Source organism: Ranitomeya imitator, chromosome 10, assembly GCF_032444005.1.
Source record: "Ranitomeya imitator isolate aRanImi1 chromosome 10, aRanImi1.pri, whole genome shotgun sequence".
Taxonomy (NCBI): Eukaryota; Metazoa; Chordata; class Amphibia; order Anura; family Dendrobatidae; genus Ranitomeya; species Ranitomeya imitator.
This window is the reverse complement of record NC_091291.1, coordinates 120,540,951-120,561,901: the sequence shown is the minus strand read 5'-3', so window position 1 is coordinate 120,561,901 and position 20,951 is coordinate 120,540,951. Positions and strand designations below refer to the sequence as shown.

At 48.9% G+C, this 20,951-nt stretch overlaps 1 protein-coding gene across 1 annotated transcript in view; it reads right to left on the bottom strand.

Annotated features, from left to right (window-relative positions):
- ZBTB40 (zinc finger and BTB domain containing 40) overlaps nt 1–20,951 on the bottom strand; it is a 47,148-nt gene that overhangs the window by 7,560 nt on the left and 18,637 nt on the right. The window contains exons 5-15 of the mRNA XM_069742414.1: nt 18,183–18,325; nt 17,909–18,101; nt 17,286–17,422; nt 6,996–7,194; nt 6,701–6,834; nt 5,489–5,657; nt 3,916–4,362; nt 2,505–2,711; nt 2,128–2,292; nt 1,755–1,969; nt 1,495–1,672 (exon numbers count right to left, since the gene is read on the bottom strand). Of these exons, the coding sequence (XP_069598515.1) occupies nt 1,495–1,672; nt 1,755–1,969; nt 2,128–2,292; nt 2,505–2,711; nt 3,916–4,362; nt 5,489–5,657; nt 6,701–6,834; nt 6,996–7,194; nt 17,286–17,422; nt 17,909–18,101; nt 18,183–18,325 (2,187 nt within the window). The remainder of the gene's footprint in view (nt 1–1,494; nt 1,673–1,754; nt 1,970–2,127; nt 2,293–2,504; nt 2,712–3,915; nt 4,363–5,488; nt 5,658–6,700; nt 6,835–6,995; nt 7,195–17,285; nt 17,423–17,908; nt 18,102–18,182; nt 18,326–20,951) is intronic.

Genomic DNA, 20,951 nt, shown 5'->3' with positions numbered 1-20,951 from the left:
CAGGGAGGAGCTGAGAGCCAGCAGGAGGTGTATACTGCAGGGGAGGAGCTGAGAGCCAGCAGGAGGTGTATACTGCAGGGAGGAGCTGAGAGCCAGCAGGAGGGTGTATACTGCAGGGAGGAGCTGAGAGCCAGCAGGAGGGTGTATACTGCAGGGGAGGAGCTGAGAGCCAGCAGGAGGGTGTATACTGCAGGAGAGGAGCTGAGAGCCAGCAGGAGGTGTATACTGCAGGGGAGGAGCTGAGAGCCAGCAGGAGGGTGTATACAGCAGGGGAGGAGCTGAGAGCCAGCAGGAGGTGTATACTGCAGGGGAGGAGCTGAGAGCCAGCAGGAGGGTGTATACTGCAGGAGAGGAGCTGAGAGCCAGCAGGAGGTGTATACTGCAGGGAGGAGCTGAGAGCCAGCAGGAGGTGTATACTGCAGGGAGGAGCTGAGAGCCAGCAGGAGGTGTATACTGCAGGGAGGAGCTGAGAGCCAGCAGGAGGGTGTATATTGCAGGGGAGGAGCTGAGAGCCAGCAGGAGGGTGTATACTGCAGGGGAGGAGCTGAGAGCCAGCAGGAGGGTGTATACTGCAGGGGAGGAGCTGAGAGCCAGCAGGAGGGTGTATACTGCAGGGGAGGAGCTGAGAGCCACCAGGAGGTGTATACTGCAGTGGAGGAGCTGAGAGCCAGCAGGAGGCTGTATACTGCAGGGGAGGAGCTAGGAGCCAGCAGGAGGGTGTATACTGCAGGGGAGGAGCTGAGAGCCAGCAGGAGGGTGTATACTGCAGGGGAGGAGCTGAGAGCCAGCAGGAGGGTGTATACTGCAGGGGAGGAGCTGAGAGCCAGCAGGAGGGTGTATACTGCAGGGGAGGAGCTGAGAGCCGGCAGGAGGGTGTATACTGCAGGGGAGGAGCTAGGAGCCAGCAGGAGGGTGTATACTGCAGGGGAGGAGCTGAGAGCCAGCAGGAGGTGTATACTGCAGTGGAGGAGCTGAGAGCCAGCAGGAGGGTGTATACTGCAGGGGAGGAGCTGAGAGCCGGCAGGAGGGTGTATACTGCAGGGGAGGAGCTAGGAGCCAGCAGGAGGGTGTATACTGCAGGGGAGGAGCTGAGAGCCAGCAGGAGGGTGTATACTGCAGGGGAGGAGCTGAGAGCCAGCAGGAGGGTGTATACTGCAGGGGAGGAGCTGAGAGCCAGCAGGAGGGTGTATACTGCAGGGGAGGAGCTGAGAGCCAGCAGGAGGGTGTATACTGCAGGGGAGGAGAGAACTGTCTTTGTATCACTTAGTGTCGCCTCCTAGTGGCAGCAGCAGCATACACCCGCGGTCTGTGCCCCCCAATGAGGTGAAGGGGAAATATATGATCGCTGGTGATCCAGGTGATGAGAGCTGGTGTCCTCAATTCCCCCCCCCCCCTCATAATTCTCACAGCGTTTGCACAAGTTCACAACCACCTAAGTCACACAAAGGACTGAGGGACCCCCAGCACAGGTTATAAACTAGAATATTTCCTTACCGTTCACGCACTCGCCGGGATGTTCGATCTTCGTGAGGTTCTGCACAGTAGACGAGTTGGCAAAGACCTTGTCGCAGGAGCTGCACTGAGCGGACGAGAACTTGGAAGAACGATGATTCTGCGCAGCAAACAGATCTGGATGATGGGTGCGGTTGTGGTACCACAGGCCAGACAGTTGCTGTGAAAGTGAAGGCGACAGCATTACAGGAGAGAACCTGGTGACAGCGGCAGGCATCCGGCGAGAGCCTTGGATCACTCACCTGGTACGCCTTGTCGCAGATCTCACAGTTGTACGGTTTTCCTCCCACGTGGGTGACTATGTGGCGCTCTAGCAGAGAAGGGGCGCTGAATATCTTTTCGCAGGACGGGCAGGGGTGGTATTCCTTGGAATGTACTATCTGGATGTGCTGTCTGTTCTCTTCTAATGTAGGAAAACTCATTCGGCATTTCTGACAGTCGTACGGATCTTCAATGTCTGAAAAGATCCATATACACAACAAATGACAAAATACAGGGCAGGTTGTACAATAATGGCATGAGAAGTCTAGAAATCATAATGCTCCAATAAACGTTGAAAGAAACAGCAGATTAAAACCCATCTTAAAAAGATTGTAATGAATGAATGGAGCTTACTATGGAAGGTCCGTAGGTGTATACTGAGCCCATTGGCTTGGCTGAATCCTTTCCCACATTCACGGCAGACGTACGGCTTGTCTCCTGTGTGAGTTCTCACATGTCTAGTCAGCTCGATAGATTGTGCAAATACGGCATCGCAATACTGGCAGACGTACATTTTACCTGGGATGGAAGGACAGAGCCATGTTAAAAGACAGACGTGTGCTCCTTCATTCATCGGCAGCAGCACCGCCTTGCGGTAAATCCGGAAAGTTGCGGTATTCTGTTCAATCACACAGCAGCAGCGCTCTCCAGTTACACTACAACTCCCAGCACACCTGGGCAGCCACAGGAGACGATGTATGTGCCTGTAAACAGGCCAGCCGGTATCATACCTTCAGAATGCTTCTTCTTAGTGTGGTAGGAAAGTGCGGCGGCCTGGGTGAACGTCATGTGGCAGTGCTTGCACACAAAGGGGCGCTCTCCCGTGTGCAGCCGCTGATGATTCTTCAGAGTGGAGTTTGCCGCAAACTTGGCGCCACAATCCTCACAGGAGAACGGCTTCTCGTCAAAATGCTCTGTCCGTTTATGGTACTGAAGCCCTGAGGAATAGCAGGTTACCATTTACTGAACATCATGGTTTAGCGGGTAAGACAGGACTATTTTCAGTTATACTGCAGCACTTAACGAGGACACGACTGGCCCGTGATTTGCCTCATTTATATGAGCAGAATCCAAAGTTTAATATTTTTTTTTTTTTTATATCAAGTTACAGCGGCTGTTTTTTTTTCCCCTCAATTTCTCTCTAAAGCTAAATTCTGCTGCTTTTGCAATTAAAAGGGGATTCTCCAAGAAGGTAATAACATGTCTCTCGTCGTGTAATATAAACTGCAGCCTGTCCAAGTCACGTGTCAAAACAGGCCGCCATCTGAAGAAACACAGCTCCTGAGACCTGTGTCTCGACTGTCAGAGGAGGATTGTAAATGGAGGTGAGGACAAGGGCTGTGACACGAGAGGAAATAAATCTTCTTGCTGACTGACTGCACATTATTTCTGTTCATATCACAGCCCTGCTCCGGCAGCTCACTGGTATGTGTGATTACGATACAGCTCCTCTGTCATTTGAGACACAGATCTTGGGAGCAGTGCTGTAGTGCAGTGTTCAGACTGCAGCCCGTCGTGACACAACAAGGATTTCAATAACATAATGGGGGGAGCCATCTTATCACACAGTTAAAGCCTCATTTGAAATGCAGCTTTCCAGTCATATGTGAAACAAACGAACGAGTTTCATTACTGTGTCAGATTTTCATCCATTTTTACCAATTCGTTTTTCACATATGCAAAAAACATTTAATAAAAAAACCCCTTAAGCTTCCCCTAGCCATTAAACAAACGAATGGCATCTATGTACTTTTCTTTCTTTTTTTTTTTTTTTATAACAGACCTATTGACTGGCATTGGAGTTTGATTGGTAACTTGGATCAAAGATAGACACAGCTCCTGTTCTTTTCTTTGCGGAGTACAAAAAACTGCATGGACTAGAACGGGTCCATTTTCAATCCATGAAAAATAAGCATGAAAAAAATGGATATCTGAATGAGGTCCAACAACAAAAAAGATAAAATTTCCGTAAAAAAATTATCTAAAATTCTATTTCATATAATTAGAACTCAGAACTGACAGAAAAGTGATGATAAACTTTCTGTAAGTAGATAAACTATAGTATTTGTAAAGTTGCCCCTCTATGCATGTGGATTCCTATACTGGACATTTACTTTTATGACTTATACAAACAATTATTACCTGACGGATGAGCAAATTCTTTCCCGCAGATGTCACACGTCACCAGCATTTTCTTTCTCCCTTTGCTATTCCGGGACATCGGACAGCCGTGCGCTTCCTCCCGGTGCTGGTCCAGCTCCCTCTTGGAGGCCTGCACCACGTTGCAGTCTTTGCACTGCAGGGGATTTCTTTTTGCCATTCGGCAGCGCTTCATGTGCACCTCCAGACGGCAGCGGAACAGGAAGATTTTGTCGCAGGATTTGCAGATAAAACTCTTTTTTGAGCCCCTCTCTTGAGCGAACTCTGCTCTCTCTTTTTCAGAATCATCTTCGTCATTCTCATCATCTTTTGCTTCGTCTTCCTCTTCGTTTCTGTCCCCGATCTCTTCCATAGGTTCTAGTTGACATTCGTCGTTTACCCCCCACTTCATAGCGTTCAAGAAACTGCACTTGCCATCCACCTGAAAACCTTAAAAGAAAGAAATGTACCTAAAATGATAAAGTAATAACAGGAGGAAGGAAATTCAAGGGAGTGTAGAAGAAATCATGGTGGCTTTCTTCTATATACAGTTTATGTAAATACTTTTATGCAAAAGGATACTAGGAGCGATATTTTTCTGGTTAGGCAATAAAGGTGTCACTACTAGACTATTTTTTCATTTTTAGGCATAAAAGTATTTACATAGATTTCTCAGGCTAAGTATGGATTCACATTGCATTTAGGCACTCGATCACTGGCCCCATTGGGTCTAAGTCCCAACCCCCCTCAAAATGGAATTCGAACGTATGCGCCGACGGGACCAGAGACTTATAATGGTGCCAGCATCATTTTCTGAAGGGTATGCCTACTGGAAGCAGACACTCAGACGTAGTGGATTTCTTTTTTTCCCCCCACACCAAGTTTTACATTTACAGGGGTACTCTGTGTCAAGGCGCTATCACTCATCTCCAGGACAGATGATCGCATCCGGATTAAACCCCTGCACCGACTGCAGAGGACAGTACATATCAGAGTTTGGCTCCGTCATTTCAACTGCGAGAAAACATCCTTTGAAAAGCTGTCTGTGGACTATGTCTGGTGCCAAGTCCAAGAAATAGGTCCCAGGTGGTTTATCCTCACCCCAATCCCCTGGACTGACAGACCTCTCCTTATATACACATACAAGGGGAAAGACATCTCAGCCATTGGGAAGGGGATAGGGAGAAGGTGCTGGGGGCCGACCTCTTGCGCTAGTCGCCTGAGTGACATGGTCCCTGAACGGCTTTTTTAAACTGTGGTTTCTCTGAAACTTGGTGGCACTTCAGTGTGAATCAAACGCGGCCGAAATGACGGAGCCAGACTCTGATTCGTGCTGCCCGTAACGCTCGATAATCAGCTGTCTGCTGGTCTGTGTCCCCCAATGAGGTGAAGGAGAAAATCAGCTGTCTGCTTCTGTTTTTATTAAGGCTCGAGAAAAAAAAAACCAAAAAAACGGATGAGACAAAAACATTTTTTACTTAGCAGTTGAGTAATTAAAATGGGTATTTTGCAATTTTTTCCCCTTTTGATTGCAGGTGATAAGGAAGGACAATACAAAGCAATATAAAGCACTCACCAAGATCTTCTAACTCTTTCATTAATGGCTGTAAGTCGGGGGCAGAGTCCTGGAGGATGCACAGCAGCTGGCAGAACTTCAGGACAGGCACCGTGTGCTGCAGAGCAGAACTCAGGAGCAGCCTTGCTGACAGATCCTCATTATCATTCTGCTGAGGAATGTTTAACATCTAAAAGAACAGAAAGTAAGAGGTTAAATACTACACAGCACAGTTAGCAGGTATCGCTCATGTGTCCAGGCCTGACACGTCACCTGCCGATCAGGTATGTGCAGACGGGACGTTAGAACCGAGTGGGCACACGACAAACCTTCTAATCCTTTGTATAGTGGTCACCCTAGATGGTTACAAAATAGGTCAAATAAATGTTTTTGTAGCCTTAAGGTATTGATAACTTACCTTTTGGCTATGTGCATACGTTCAGGATTTATTGCAGAAAATTCCTGAGAAAAATCTGAAATTTTCTGCAAGAAATCTGCATGCGTCTTTACACAGCGTTTTTGGTGCGTTTTTTTCCGGACATTTCCCAATGCACTACATAGTGGGAAATCCACAAAAAAAAAAACCGCAAAATTAATGAACATGCTGCGTTTTTTACCGCAATGTGTTTTTTTTTGCAGAAACAAAACGCATCATGTGCACAAAAATTGCGGAATTCATTCCAAATGATGGGATGCATAATGTATGCTGGTTTTTTGCGGTTTTATAGCGTTTTTATAGCGAAAAAACGTGAAAAATCAGCAACGTGTGCACACAGCCTTCGGCAGGTTTTCTAGGTGAGCAATATAAGAGCACAAAGCTTACTAAAATGTCAACGCCTCGGCCAATGCCAGACAACAGGAGCAGCAGAGGAGACTCAACGGTTGATCCAGGGAAGGAGAGTACAGAGCGGTTCGTTACAGAAAAAGTGCTATATTATTCCACATAGGAAGATGGTGTAAGAAAGCGAAGCTAGATGACTTCACTCTATGTGATTGTTTCATTATACCGGAAGCTTTGAGGGAACGAAACAACGCAAATGTGATCAGAGACGAAAGTCTCCCTGGTCCGAATATTTTATAATCAGCCTGAAATACACCAGTATATCAGGAGTTTCCCTTCACTTCTCTCCTCATTGCAGAGATGGGATCACAATTATAATTCAGGTCATAAAGAAGTGAATAGGGAACGCTTCAGAAACACAACATAACAGCGATTACCAGACAAGCGTTTACCTGTTTTACCAAGTCGTTCAGACCCTCATCATTGGGTGACACAAAGCTGAGGACATCGCAGTGTCTGAAAGTTTGGGCTATTAATTCGCTGTGGCGCACCAAAATCTCAGCCAACTCGTTCTCTCTGTTCATCACTGTGAAGGAAAAAAATACAAGGATCCTCTTTGACTTCATCAGGAGGAAAAACAGTTTATACCATAAAAAAGCCCCACAAAATTTCAGGACATGTGGTGACCAGGGACAGGTGCGCTACTCTGAGCATTTACTACCATGCATTGCATTGGACTCTTCCTACCGCTGTGGAAGAAGACATCAGCTCCCGGTTCTTTACGGATCTCGTCCATCAGAGACCTCACTGCCGGGCTTAACTCCTGCATCGAAAACAGCAGCTGCCAGATGGCCCCAATGGATAACGTCTGCTCTTCACACGCACAAGACACCAGTATGCTGAAGACACGAGTGCTGCAGTTCTTTCTCACAATATTGTCCACCACCTGAAACAGGAGATGCGCTGATAACGGCTTGAAAGTTTCACGTTTACCCCCTTAAAGCAGTAAATTTTGGCTCTACAAGTCAGTATGATTACAGAAATATTATATACGGCCTTGTTTTACAAAAATTCTGTATTAGTTATATGTACCTAAGATGTTATAAATGCTTTTTATTGCATTTTACTCGGAAGTGAGCCGACTGAAAAATAGGGATTTTTGTGTACTCACCGTAAAATCCTTTTCTCCGAGCCATTCATTGGGGACACAGACCGTGGGCTGCTGCCACTAGGAGGCTGACACTAAGTGATACAAAGAAAGTTAGCTCCTCCTCTGCAGTGTACACCCTCCTGCTGGCTCTCAGCTAACCAGTTTGGTGCAACAAATGCAGTAGGAGATCAATAACAGCATAAACATGTCATATTATATATGAGAGTATAGCAGATCAGATTGAGCTTACGGAATGTCATTATGAGAGTAGATCAGATTATAAAAACAAGCATAAGCCAATACCAGGGTGGGAGCTGTGTCCCCCAATGAATGGCTCGGAGAAAAGGATTTTACGGTGAGTACACAAAAATCCCTATTTCTCCTTCGCCTCATTGGGGGACAAGACCGTGGGACGTGCCAAAGCAGTCCCTAGGTGGGGACAACATCAGGCCCTGTGTAACCGCTACTTACAAGTGCGCCACCGCGGCCTGCAGAGTCCGCCTGCCCAGACTCACATCTGTGGAAGTGTGGGAATTATAGTGCTTCAAGAATGCATGCGGACTGGATGAATCCGCAAGCTTGCAGGCGTGCCTTGCCGACGCCTGGTGCCTAGAACCCTTGGAGACAGGCTGACATCTAGCACGGAAGGACTCCTGGATGGTGAAAAGAATCCACCATGCTATCATGACCGATGAAACGGCTAAACCCTTCCTGAAAACATCAGGAACCCTTCCTCTTACCGTCAGGAAGCCCAAATAAAGTGTCCAACCTTTGGAAGGATGCTGTCCTCGAGACGTACCTACTCAGAGCACTCACTTCGTCCAGAATATGGGGAACTCATTCCATTTTGTGGACTGGTGCCGAAAGAGTTGTGGGAAGAACTATGCCCTCATAACAGTGGTAATACAATGCCACCTTGGTAACAAGGGATGGGGATGGCCTGAGGACAACCTTGCCTTGAAGGTAATAAGGGAAAAAAGTCTGAAAGAGCAGGGAGCTAGCTCCAAAGACTCGTCAGAGTGAGGATATTGCAGAGAAAAAAAAGGGGAGAACTTCCGATAGTAAAGTCTGCCCGGATGAAAAGGAGTCTACTGTAAGACTCCTAGGACCATTAAGGTCTCAATGATCTAACAGCATGCGATAGGGAAGAACTACATGTGAACACTTTCTGTGAGAAAATCCCTACTTGCAGTTTTGCTGCAATAAGGCGGGAAGATACTATCTCCACAAACAAAAACTGACATGGTCAGTGCGGATCTCGGAAGATTACTGGGGCTCTTTCTGCATCCGAAAGGCTCTCGGAAGTAGTGGAAGGGGAGTTATGGAAACTGGTACCAAGTCAGAACCAGAGCATGCAGTGCGATGGCTCTTGGATCTCGAGGCCGAACCACGAACGCGAGTACATTGGCGTTCAGTCTGGACGCCGTCCGATCTACAACTGGAGAGCTCCGGTGAAGGCAGATCTGATGGAAGACCTCGGGATGAAGTTCCCACTGACTTGAGGCGGAACCCTGACGGCTGAATTTGTTTGCCGTCCAGAGTTCTACTCCTGGGATATATACTGCGGAGATCACCGAATGATAGGTCTTGGCCCATCAAAGAATGTGAGGTCCCTCGGTCATGGAGCCTGACCGTGGGTACCTGCTAGATGACTGACGTAAGGCACCGCCGTGGCATTATTCAATTGAATTCGGATAGGGTGACCCGCCAGAAGGCAGTGGACCTGCTGTAGGACTACCGTTCGGATGTCCAGAGCAATGATAGGGAGAAGAAGACTGGCATTGGTAGTTACTAATAACCAGTGAACCGGGAGAAAGGCCCTGGATGAAGAAGGAGCTCAGAGACTATCGTCTGAAAGTCTGTCAGACTTGCTGAAAACGATCGTAGCGAAGGAAACCGCTTCCATTGTCGCCACCATTTTTCCTCAGTACCCTCCTAACAAATCGAATGAAAAGAGGGGATGAGTAATCAAGTGCACGAGCTCCCTGTTGAAGGGCCGTGACCTTGTCACGAGGGGCAATTACCATCCTTCTGGAAGTGTGCAGGATCATCCTCATAAAGGATATCTGCTGGGCTGGAAATTAGGAGAACTTGTCTAAGTTTAGCTGCCAGCCCAGGTGGGAGGGTATCGCAAGTGATATAGACGACTCAGCGTAGTCCTGGAAGGGCAGCTAGACAGTTGACGAAACAGGGCAGGACAAGCACGCCTCTAGGGTGCAAGAGAAACATGACATCCGCCATGACCCTTGCGAACTCTCTGGGTGCGGAAGCAAGGCCGAAGGACAAGGTTGAGACTTGAAAATGCTGTTCACGAATGGAAAAGCGAAGGAATTTTTGAAGAGGGTAAGCATCCCGATGTCGATGGATGCTGAAAACTGCACCTTTTTCTGTTGAAGTAATGGCTGAGTGGAGGAACTCCATCCGAAGGAGGAGGACCATGTCAAAGGTTGTTAGAAGTTTGAGGTCCAGGGTCGGTATTACTTTTCGTTCCCCTTCTTGGAACCAAGACCGCTTAGATCTTGTCAGTCTCCCGCTCAAAAGATTTGATTCGCCAGTTGTTACTGGTGTGAATCAAGGTAGATAAGGTCTCCAGCCAGGAGACCATTGCTCTAGCAATCCATGCGGCGGCTAGGGAGGATAGAGCGTTGAACCCGAAGCCGCAAGTCGGAACAAACCAGATTTGCTATCTGACAGTCCGTGGTATTTTTAACTGATGATACATCGGGCAGGGATACTGGTCGGTATACCACAGGAGATTCTACCCGGTTAATCTGCCAAGTGGCAGAATGCGTGGCTGCATCCAGCAGGTCATAGTCTCTTGCCATCGCCGCTCTCTTTTGACGGTGCAGAGATAAAAATTAGGAACCCTTGATCCATCAACCTCTTACCAGGGAAGTGGAGAGGAATTGTCCGCCTTCTTGCATCATCCGCTAAATAGTGGTGATGCAGAGGGGAGTGCTCGTACGCCAAAAAGGGAGCCTCTGTACATCCACAGAGTTCAGGTCTCCGGGTGGACAGGACAGGTTGTCTGGTGTTAGGCCTGGATGCAGAAGAGGATACACGGAGGAGACACTCCGTGTGCTTGTCTGTTGATGGTGTGGGGAGATTAGTGCCCTTTAAAGGACCCGTCACCCTTAAAAATCAGGCCAGGCATGGCATCCCACGTAGAGGCTTCTGTCCAGTGAATCGCTTATCCGGACTGAATGGCAAATTCTCTACGAGGGAGTTTAGTCTCCTTATGAGGGACACTGTGTAGTCTAGAGCAGAGCCAGAGTCTTCATCAATGTACCGAGATTGGTTACTCTTCTCTGAATTTCTGGCAAGTTCAGTCAATATCCGATCCATATTCAGAGCCTTGTTGTCATCAAATCATTGGTGAGGGAGCAGGAAACAAAAACTTCCGTTTTCTAGATGCCTGTAGGTCCTGCGAGCACTCCGAGCCACAGAGGATACAATCTCTTGGTCAGAGAACCATGGATTGTGGTCATTGACGAAGTCCACTGAGGGGAACTAGGTACTCTGGGATAAGCTGGGGTCGGCGGCGGAGGGCTCCTTGGATTGATTATGCGCCCTTAAGACCAGGGAATACTGGTCATTGTGCCTTTATACTTGTCGAGGGACTGGTCAGGTACTGATGTAGAGTCGATGTGCCCCTTTAATGCAGAAACCGTCGTCCCAGCGTGGGCCGGCTGGGTGGACCATGATGGCCACCGGGAGTTGCAGAGTTGATAAAAATCTCAGAGAGTGAGAAGCGCCAATTCGGGGGGGCGGAGCCACGGAAACGATGTTGAATACCGTATATACTCGAGTATAAGCCGAGATTTTCAGCCCAAATTTTTGGGCTGAAAGTGCCCCTCTCGGCTTATACTCGAGTCAAGGTGGGTGGCAGGGTCGGCGGGTGAGGGCGCTGAGGCATACTTACCTGCTTCCAGCGATCCTGGCGCTCCCCCTGCCGTCCCATGGTCTTCGGTGCTGCAGTTCTTCCCCTCTTCAGCGGTCACGTGGGACCACTCATTAGAGAAATGACTATGCGGCTCCACCTCCCATAGGGGTGGAGCCGCCTATTCATTTCTCTAATCAGCGGTAACGGTGACCGCTGATAGAGAAAGAAGCTGCGGCACCGAAGACAGCTGTCCGGGAGAAGGAGCGGGACGCCGGGAGCAGGTAAGTATTACATATTCACCTGTCCCCGTTCCAGCCGCCGCTCCATCTTCCCGACGTCTCTGCGCTCTGACTGTTCAGGTCAGAGGGCGCGATGACGCATATAGTGTGCGCGGCACCCTCTGCCTGATCAGTCAGAGCGGAGAGACGCTGGGACCGGACGCTGGGAGCTGCAAGCAAGAGAGGTGAGTATGTGTTTTTTTTTTTATTGCAGCAGCAATGGCACAGCTTTCAATGGAGCATCTATGGGGAGATATGAACGGTGCAGAGCATATATGGGGCACAGCTATGGGGAAATATGAACAGTACAGAGCACTATATGGCAGCTATGGGGAGATATGAACGGTGCAGAGCACTATATGGCAGCTATGGGGAGATATGAACAGTGCAGAGCACTATATGGCAGCTATGGGGAGATATGAACGGTGCAGAGCACTATATGGGGCACAGCTATGGGGAGATATGAACGGTGCAGAGCACTATATGGCACAGCTATGGGGAAATATGAACGGTGCAGAGCACTATATGGGGCACAGCTATGGGGAGATATGAACGGTGCAGAGCACTATATGGCACAGCTATGGGGAAATATGAACGGTGCAGAGCACTATATGGCAGCTATGGGGAAATATGAACGGTGCAGAGCACTATATGGCACAGCTATGGGGAGATATGAACGGTGCAGAGCACTATATGGGGCACAGCTATGGGGAGATATGAACGGTGCAGAGCACTATATGGCACAGCTATGGGGAAATATGAACGGTGCAGAGCACTATATGGCAGCTATGGGGAAATATGAACGGTGCAGAGCACTATATGGCACAGCTATGGGGAAATAATGATCTATTTTTATTTTTGAAATTCACCGGTAAATGCTGCATTTCCACTCTAGGCTTATACTCGAGTCATAAGTTTTCCCAGTTTTTTGTGGCAAAATTAAGGGGGGTCGGCTTATACTCGGGTCAGCTTATACTCGAGTATATTAGGTAGGCCCGAGCCCGTAGCCGGCAGGCGACACCAGCAGTAGAAGTGAGGGGCGTTCCAGGCGAGAAGCGCCAGAAAAGCGGGCGGAGCCGCCTTAGGGCGCCATAGTGCAGGCGAGGCTTCCGGGATGTGGCCTACACATCGGCCGAAGCCGGGGCTAATTTTTTGCAGCCGGCCGGAGCGTTACCTCAGAGAGGTGGGCCACAGGGAAGTGGCTGAGGCTGCCTGTCAGCATGTGAATATCCCACTGAAGATGGATCCACTCACCATCGGTGCGCGTCCCGGCATGGAGCCGCCACGGATGAGTGCAGGTCAGGTATTGCAGCGTGGACGGTGCAGGGATAGAGGGATAAACCTCAATCCATCATCCGTTTGTTAGGGAGGTGGAGAGGAACCGTCCGCCTCCTTGTGCCATCCGCTTTCACAGTGGTGGGACAGTGGGGGCTGCTCGGACGCCATAGAGAGGGGCCTCTGTACATCCACGGAGTTCAGTGCCCGGGTGGACAGGGCCAGTTGTCCGGCATTAGGCCTGGCTCCAGGAGAGGATACATGGAGGCGACACTCCATGTGGTCGCCTGCTGCTGGTATGGGGAGATCGGGACTGTGAAGGAACCGTCGCCCCGGAAGTGAGCTCAGGCATGGCTTCCCACGTCGCAGGAGAGGGTACGGGGAGGTATACTCGCCGTGCTCGCCTGTTGATGGTTCGGGGGAGATCGGAACTTTGAAAGGATCCGTCACCCCCTTCACTCCGTTAATTAAAAAATAAAAATTTACAGAAAAGTAAAAAGTAAAATAAAAACGTTGGGGTCTGAAGCAGACCCATGTGCCTCCTACAGACACTAAGCAAGAACTGGTTAGCTGAGAGCCAGCAGGAGGTGTATACTGCAGGGGAGGAGCTGAGAGCCAGCAGGAGGTGTATACTGCAGGGGAGGAGCCGAGAGCCGGCAGGAGGGTATATACTGCAGGGGAGGAGCCGAGAGCCAGCAGGAGGGTGTATACTGCAGGGGAGGAGCTGAGAGCCAGCAGGAGGTGTATACTGCAGGGGAGGAGCTGAGAGCCAGCAGGAGGTGTATACTGCAGGGGAGGAGCTGAGAGCCAGCAGGAGGGTGTATACTGCAGGGGAGGAGCTGAGAGCCAGCAGGAGGTGTATACTGCAGGGGAGGAGCTGAGAGCCAGCAGGAGGGTGTATACTGCAGGGGAGGAGCTGAGAGCCAGCAGGAGGGTGTATACTGCAGGGGAGGAGCCGAGAGCCAGCAGGAGGGTATATACTGCAGGGGAGGAGCTGAGAGCCAGCAGGAGGTGTATACTGCAGGGGAGGAGCTGAGAGCCAGCAGGAGGGTGTATACTGCAGGGGAGGAGCTGAGAGCCAGCAGGAGGTGTATACTGCAGGGGAGGAGCTGAGAGCCAGCAGGAGGGTGTATACTGCAGGGGAGGAGCTGAGAGCCAGCAGGAGGGTGTATACTGCAGGGGAGGAGCTGAGAGCCAGCAGGAGGGTGTATACTGCAGGGGAGGAGCCGAGAGCCAGCAGGAGGTGTATACTGCAGGGGAGGAGCCGAGAGCCAGCAGGAGGGTGTATACTGCAGGGGAGGAGCCGAGAGCCAGCAGGAGGGTGTATACTGCAGGGGAGGAGCTGAGAGCCAGCAGGAGGGTGTATACTGCAGGGGAGGAGCTGAGAGCCAGCAGGAGGTGTATACTGCAGGGGAGGAGCTGAGAGCCAGCAGGAGGTGTATACTGCAGGGGAGGAGCTGAGAGCCAGCAGGAGGGTGTATACTGCAGGGGAGGAGCTGAGAGCCAGCAGGAGGGTGTATACTGCAGGGGAGTAGCTGAGAGCCAGCAGGAGGGTGTATACTGCAGGGGAGGAGCCGAGAGCCAGCAGGAGGGTGTATACTGCAGGGGAGGAGCAGAGAGCCAGCAGGAGGGTGTATACTGCCGGGGAGGAGCCGAGAGCCAGCAGGAGGGTGTATACTGCAGGGGAGGAGCCGAGAGCCAGCAGGAGGGTGTATACTGCAGGGGAGGAGCTGAGAGCCAGCAGGAGGGTGTATACTGCCGGGGAGGAGCTGAGAGCCAGCAGGAGGGTGTATACTGCAGGGGAGGAGCTGAGAGCCAGCAGGAGGGTGTATACTGCAGGGGAGGAGCCGAGAGCCAGCAGGGGGTGTATACTGCAGGGGAGGAGCCGAGAGCCAGCAGGAGGGTGTATACTGCAGGGGAGGAGCCGAGAGCCAGCAGGAGGGTGTATACTGCAGGGGAGGAGCCGAGAGCCAGCAGGAGGGTGTATACTGCAGGGGAGGAGCCGAGAGCCAGCAGGGGGTGTATACTGCAAGGGAGCAGCTGAGAGCCAGCAGGAGGTGTATACTGCAGGGGAGGAGCTGAGAGCCGGCAGGAGGGTGTATACTGCAGGGGAGGAGCTGAGAGCCAGCAGGAGGGTGTATACTGCAGGGGAGGAGCTGAGAGCCAGCAGGAGGGTGTATACTGCAGGGGAGGAGCTGAGAGCCAGCAGGAGGTGTATACTGCAGGAGAGGAGCTGAGAGCCAGCAGGAGGTGTATACTGCAGGGGAGGAGCTGAGAGCCAGCAGGGGGGTGTATACTGCAGGGGAGGAGCTGAGAGCCAGCAGGAGGGTGTATACTGCCGGGGAGGAGCTGAGAGCCAGCAGGAGGGTGTATACTGCAGGGGAGGAGCTGAGAGCCAGCAGGAGGGTGTATACTGCAGGGGAGGAGCCGAGAGCCAGCAGGGGGTGTATACTGCAGGGGAGGAGCCGAGAGCCAGCAGGAGGGTGTATACTGCAGGGGAGGAGCCGAGAGCCAGCAGGAGGGTGTATACTGCAGGGGAGGAGCCGAGAGCCAGCAGGGGGTGTATACTGCAAGGGAGCAGCTGAGAGCCAGCAGGAGGTGTATACTGCAGGGGAGGAGCTGAGAGCCGGCAGGAGGGTGTATACTGCAGGGGAGGAGCTGAGAGCCAGCAGGAGGGTGTATACTGCAGGGGAGGAGCTGAGAGCCAGCAGGAGGGTGTATACTGCAGGGGAGGAGCTGAGAGCCAGCAGGAGGTGTATACTGCAGGAGAGGAGCTGAGAGCCAGCAGGAGGTGTATACTGCAGGGGAGGAGCTGAGAGCCAGCAGGGGGGTGTATACTGCAGGGGAGGAGCTGAGAGCCAGCAGGAGGGTGTATACTGCAGGGGAGGAGCTGAGAGCCAGCAGGAGGTGAATACTGCAGGGGAGGAGAGAACTTTCTTTGTATCACTTAGTGTCGCCTCCTAGTGGCAGCAGCAGCACACACCACGGGCTCTGTCCCCCAATGAGGCGAAGGAGAAACTGCAATACTTTACAGTATGAGTTGAAGGGTTTGTCCACCAATAGGACAACCCCTTCTAAATCTAAATGTTTGGCCACGAAAAAATAAAAAAAAGCCTATACTCCCCTTCTGTGCTGTCGCCGTCAGCACTCACGGTCCTGGGGCTCTTGTGCGGTTTTATGACACGTGACTCCAGCGCCCAATTAGCGCTGGCGTCACTGTCTCCATCGTCATGCGAATCGAACATGAAGAGAAAGTCGGAGATCAGCCGCAGCCCGGACTTTCTCACCGTTCAACTGGACAAAAGGCGAGGACAGTGGCGCCAGCGCTGGTTAGGCGCCGACGTCATGTGTCACAACACCGCACGAGAGGCCCGGGACCGCATGTCCTGACACTGCTGGAATGGCGCCGGCATGGGAGGAGAGTATAGGCTTTTTTTTTTTTTTTTATTTCATCGGGGCCAAACATTTAGATCGAGAAGGGGTTGTCCTAGTTGTGTTAAACCCCTTTAATTAATTTTACATTTTGATACAGTGGACATTTATGAATACAGAGATATTGAATATGCTTTTTCTTTACTTTCAGATTAGGAGAAGGTCAAGTCAAAATGAAGTTTCTTTATAGGCCTCTGACAGGGTGGCATATATTGGCATAGCGTTGTATCATCTATTCGGGAATGTACATCTATCTTATACCGTGTGGTATACCTTTTATATAATGGTGCCAATATCATGGCTTATCTCAGAGTCTTCCCTGCTAGGAGGGTTTACCCTCTGGCAGAAGAGCCTGACACTTTATGCAGAGAGCCTAAACCAGTGCATTTTTACATGGCTGCCATTCAATAGCCTGGGCACAATCTGCCGAGATTTTATTAGGTTACGTTCACATTTGCGTTGTGCGGGGCTGCGTCGGCGACGCAACGCACAACGCAAACAAAACGCATCGTTTTGTGACAAATGCGTCCTTTTTTGGCATGATTTTGGGCGCAAAAAAATGCAACTTGCTGCGTCCTCTGCGCCCTGACGCTTGTGCCAAAAAAGACGCATGCGTCACAAAACGCAAGACAACGCATGTCCATGCGCCCCCATGTTAAATATAGGGGAGCATGACGCATGCGTCGCCGCGGCTGCGCCCGACGCAGCCCCGCAAAACACTATTGTGAACGTACCCTTAATGAGAAACCTACAGTAGACTGAAGTGCCGTCAGGATTACAAGTGAGAATTCCCATGGGCAAGGACGGCGCGGGTTCCCCTCCACTAGAAGAGAAATACTCTGTGCTTTCTGTCCTGATGATGTGGCCAGAATACTAATGGATGGAGAGAGCGCCATCACACCAGCACAGCCCCTCTGCCATCCCCAGACAAAATACAAGTGCCAGAAAATGCACTGGAGTTTTGCAGCCTTTGATTGGACAAATACACACATGACTAATTATTTTGGACGACGTCGCACCTCTTTTTCAAAATCTGTTATGTTACTTGCTGATGACAGTGAGCCGAGAATCAAGTCGGCAACATTAACTACTTCGGATAAGTTTTCCTGATATTGCTTCAGCAGCTCTGCCCCGTAGTCGGCCATGCTCATCTTGCCTAAAACAAGCAGAGTAAAACCAGTTTGCATAGAAAAAAAAATCCTAAATCTTATAAATTAAGACATCTTAAGTTTTTAGCTACAACTTCGGTACCGTGAAAAAATACAAGACATCAAATTATATTTAACCCCTTCATGATCAGGTTTTCAACTTTAGTTTATTCCTCCTCTCCTAACACGTTTAATTGTCTGCTGACAATGCTGTACAAGACTATTTTTGGAGAAAAAAGTTGTAACTATTAAAATGATTAAAATGGTAAAAAAAACAAAGAAAAACAACAACAACAACAAAAAATTTGGATTTGGAATGGTTTTATATGGAGGCTTAATGTAGTTGTAGTTGTTTGGATACTATAAAGAGTCTGTCAATTAAAAGCTGCAGTCTGGAACCTGCAGCTTCAACTCTCAGCATGTCCTCACAGTGTGCGGCTATAAGGACGTGCTGAGAGTTTATGGCTGGAAAACTCAATAAATAGGTTTCATACCTTTAAAGGTGGATTTTTTACTGTGCGGCTCCAGAATATCGAGCAGAGCGTGCAGATCTGGGAAGGCTTCTCTCACCGCTTGTAGAAGTTTGATCAGACTATCAGGGCTCAAAGTTTTGGTCTCGGACGCTTTTCTCAGGAGTTTATCCATGGCCTCCTTGTGTGATCCGCTTTCACAGCAGTCCGTGATCACCTGTCAGTACAAGGGAAGCATATCATTGAGACTGGCAGAACCGAAAAAGGCAAAGCTGTTCCACTGTGAGGGAGCAGTTACCTTTCTCTCGATATTGGTTAGGAAGTCCTCCTCTGCCGTATCCAGACACTCGATGATGGGGCTGAGCTCAGTAATGCACTGTATCAGCTCTTCTCTGCGCTCCATCAGGAGATCAAACAAGGTTTTCTCTCTTTCCACCAGTTCTGTAGATATGGAGACAAATCATACTAGACCTGTATGCAGGCTACTAATGGGGGGGGGGGGGGGGGGGGGGGTTCAGTTTCAGGAAATTAAAGCTTCATTGTTGTATAGTGTTCTGCAACTTTCTAAAATACTTTTCAATATTGCTCCTCATTTCAATTGCAAGATGTCTGCTTCCTTTCAGCTACTAGAAAGATCACAATTTACATTTAGCCACTGGAAACCAGTATATAGCTGACGCTTTGCTACATCGGTTTCCCACCTTGGCAAACCTAAACAGGCTGAGGTTCGTATGGATACAGCTTACATCCGCTGATACAGTGTAACAAGCCTTTGTGACTAGAGAATTTCCTATGTGGATTATTTTATTTTGTATGCATTTTGCTTAAATGGGATACAAGTGTAAAAAAAAGTCTTAGCTGTGCAAAGCATCCAGTTTGATAAAGTTTATAAAGTGTTCCCACCTATTGACAACAAGCCCAGGAATGGAAACGGTGAAGGTGCGAAACAACGTGTGTAAGAAATCTGCATGGCCGGATACCCATTAATCAGAGTGATCACATATCCTACCGATAGGTCATCAGTTTAAAGGGAACACCACAAAACCCTACATATGGGCCTGCTGCTCATTAAAATGTAAATCCGCTGACGCCTTTATATTTTCTATTTGTTGCTGCGTTAAGGAGAAAACAGTGCTTTTATTAATGTGCAAATAATGCATCAAGCGCCCTGGGTGTGAGAGCGCACTTAAGAATCCTCTGCCCATCAGAGATGGCCTCAGAGGAGTGCAGATTGGGAATGAGCTGTCTTATGGGGGAGGGGGGCTGTTGGGGTAATGTTGGGGTTTATTAAAATAAGAAAATGTGCATGTAACATATTGTAATGTAAATGGCATTCTGATGTTCTTCTTTATATTGTTAATAAAAATCTATTTAAATAAAAAAAAAAAGAATCCTCTGCCCATTGATGGTTTCCCTGGCCATCACCAACCGCTTTAAGCCGACTGATAGCTCACGGTGACATCAGGCACCAGGATAGGAAATCAGACAGTGAGCCATCAATCAAGCTAAAGAGGCTGGTGCTGAGCCGAAAACAACCTGGGGAGGCAGAGACTAATTAACCCCTTCATGACCCAGCCTATTTTGACCTTAAAGACCAGTGTCCCTTTATGAGGTAATAACTCAGGAACGCTTCAATGGATCCTAGCGGTTCTGAGACTGTTTTTTCGTGACATATTGGGCTTCGTGTTAGTGGTAAATTTAGGTCAATAAATTCTGTGTTTATTTGTGATAAAAACGGAAATTTGGCGAAAATTTTGAAAATTTCGCAATTTTCACATTTTGAATTTTTATTCTGTTAAACCAGAGAGTTATGTGACACAAAATAGTTAATAAATAACATTTCCAACATGTTTACTTTACATCAGCACAATTTTGGAAACAAAATTTTTTTTTTGCTAGGAAGTTATAAGGGTTAAAATTTGACCAGCGATTTCTGATTTTTACAACGAAATTTACAAAACCATTTTTTTGAGGGACCACCTCACATTTGAAGTCAGTTTGAGGGGTCTATATGGCTGAAAATACCCAAAAGTGACACCATTCTAAAAACTGCACCCCTCAAGGTGCACAAAACCACATTCAAGAAGTTTATTAACCCTTCAGGTGCTTCACAGCAGCAGAAGCAACATGGAAGGAAAAAATGAACATTTAACTTTTTAGTCACAAAAATGATTTTTCAGCAACAATTTTTGTATTTTCCCAATGGTAAAAAGAGAAACTGAACAACGAAAGTTGTTGTCCAATTTGTCCTGAGTACGCTGATACCTCATATGTGGGGGGTAAACCACTGTTTGGGCGCACGGCAGGGCTTGGAAGGGAAGGAGCGCCATTTGACTTTTTGAATGAAAAATTATCTCCATCGTTAGCGGACACCATGTCGCGTTTGGAGAGACCCTGTGTGCCTAAACATTGGAGCTCCCCCACAAGTGACCCCATTTTGGAAACTGGACCCCCCAAGGAACTTATCTAGATGCCTAGTGAGCCCTTTAAACCCCCAGGTGCTTCACAAATTGATCCGTAAAAATGAAAAAGTACTTTTTTTTTTTCACAAAAAATTTCTTTTCGCCTCAATTTTTTCATTTTCACATGGGCAATAGGATAAAATGGATCCTAAAATTTGTTGAGCAATTTCTCCCGAGTACGCCAATACCTCATATGTGGGGGTAAACCACTGTTTGGGCACACGGCAGGGCTCGGAAGGGAAGGCGCGCCTTTTGACTTTTTGAATGGAAAATTAGCTCCAATTGTTAGCGGACACCATGTTGCGTTTGGAGAGCCCCTGTGTGCCTAAACATTGGAGCTCCCCCACAAGTGACCCCATTTTGGAAACTAGACCCCCCAAGGAACTTATCTAGATGCATACTGAGCACTTTAAACCCCCAGGTGCTTCACAGAAGTTTGTAATGCAGAGCCATGAAAATCAAAAATAATTTTTCTTTTCTCAAAAATGATTTTTTAGCCTGGAATTTCCTATTTTGCCAATGGTAATAGGAGAAATTGGACCACAAATGTTGTTGCCCAGTTTGTCCTGAGTACGCAGATACCCCATATGTGGGGGTAAACCACT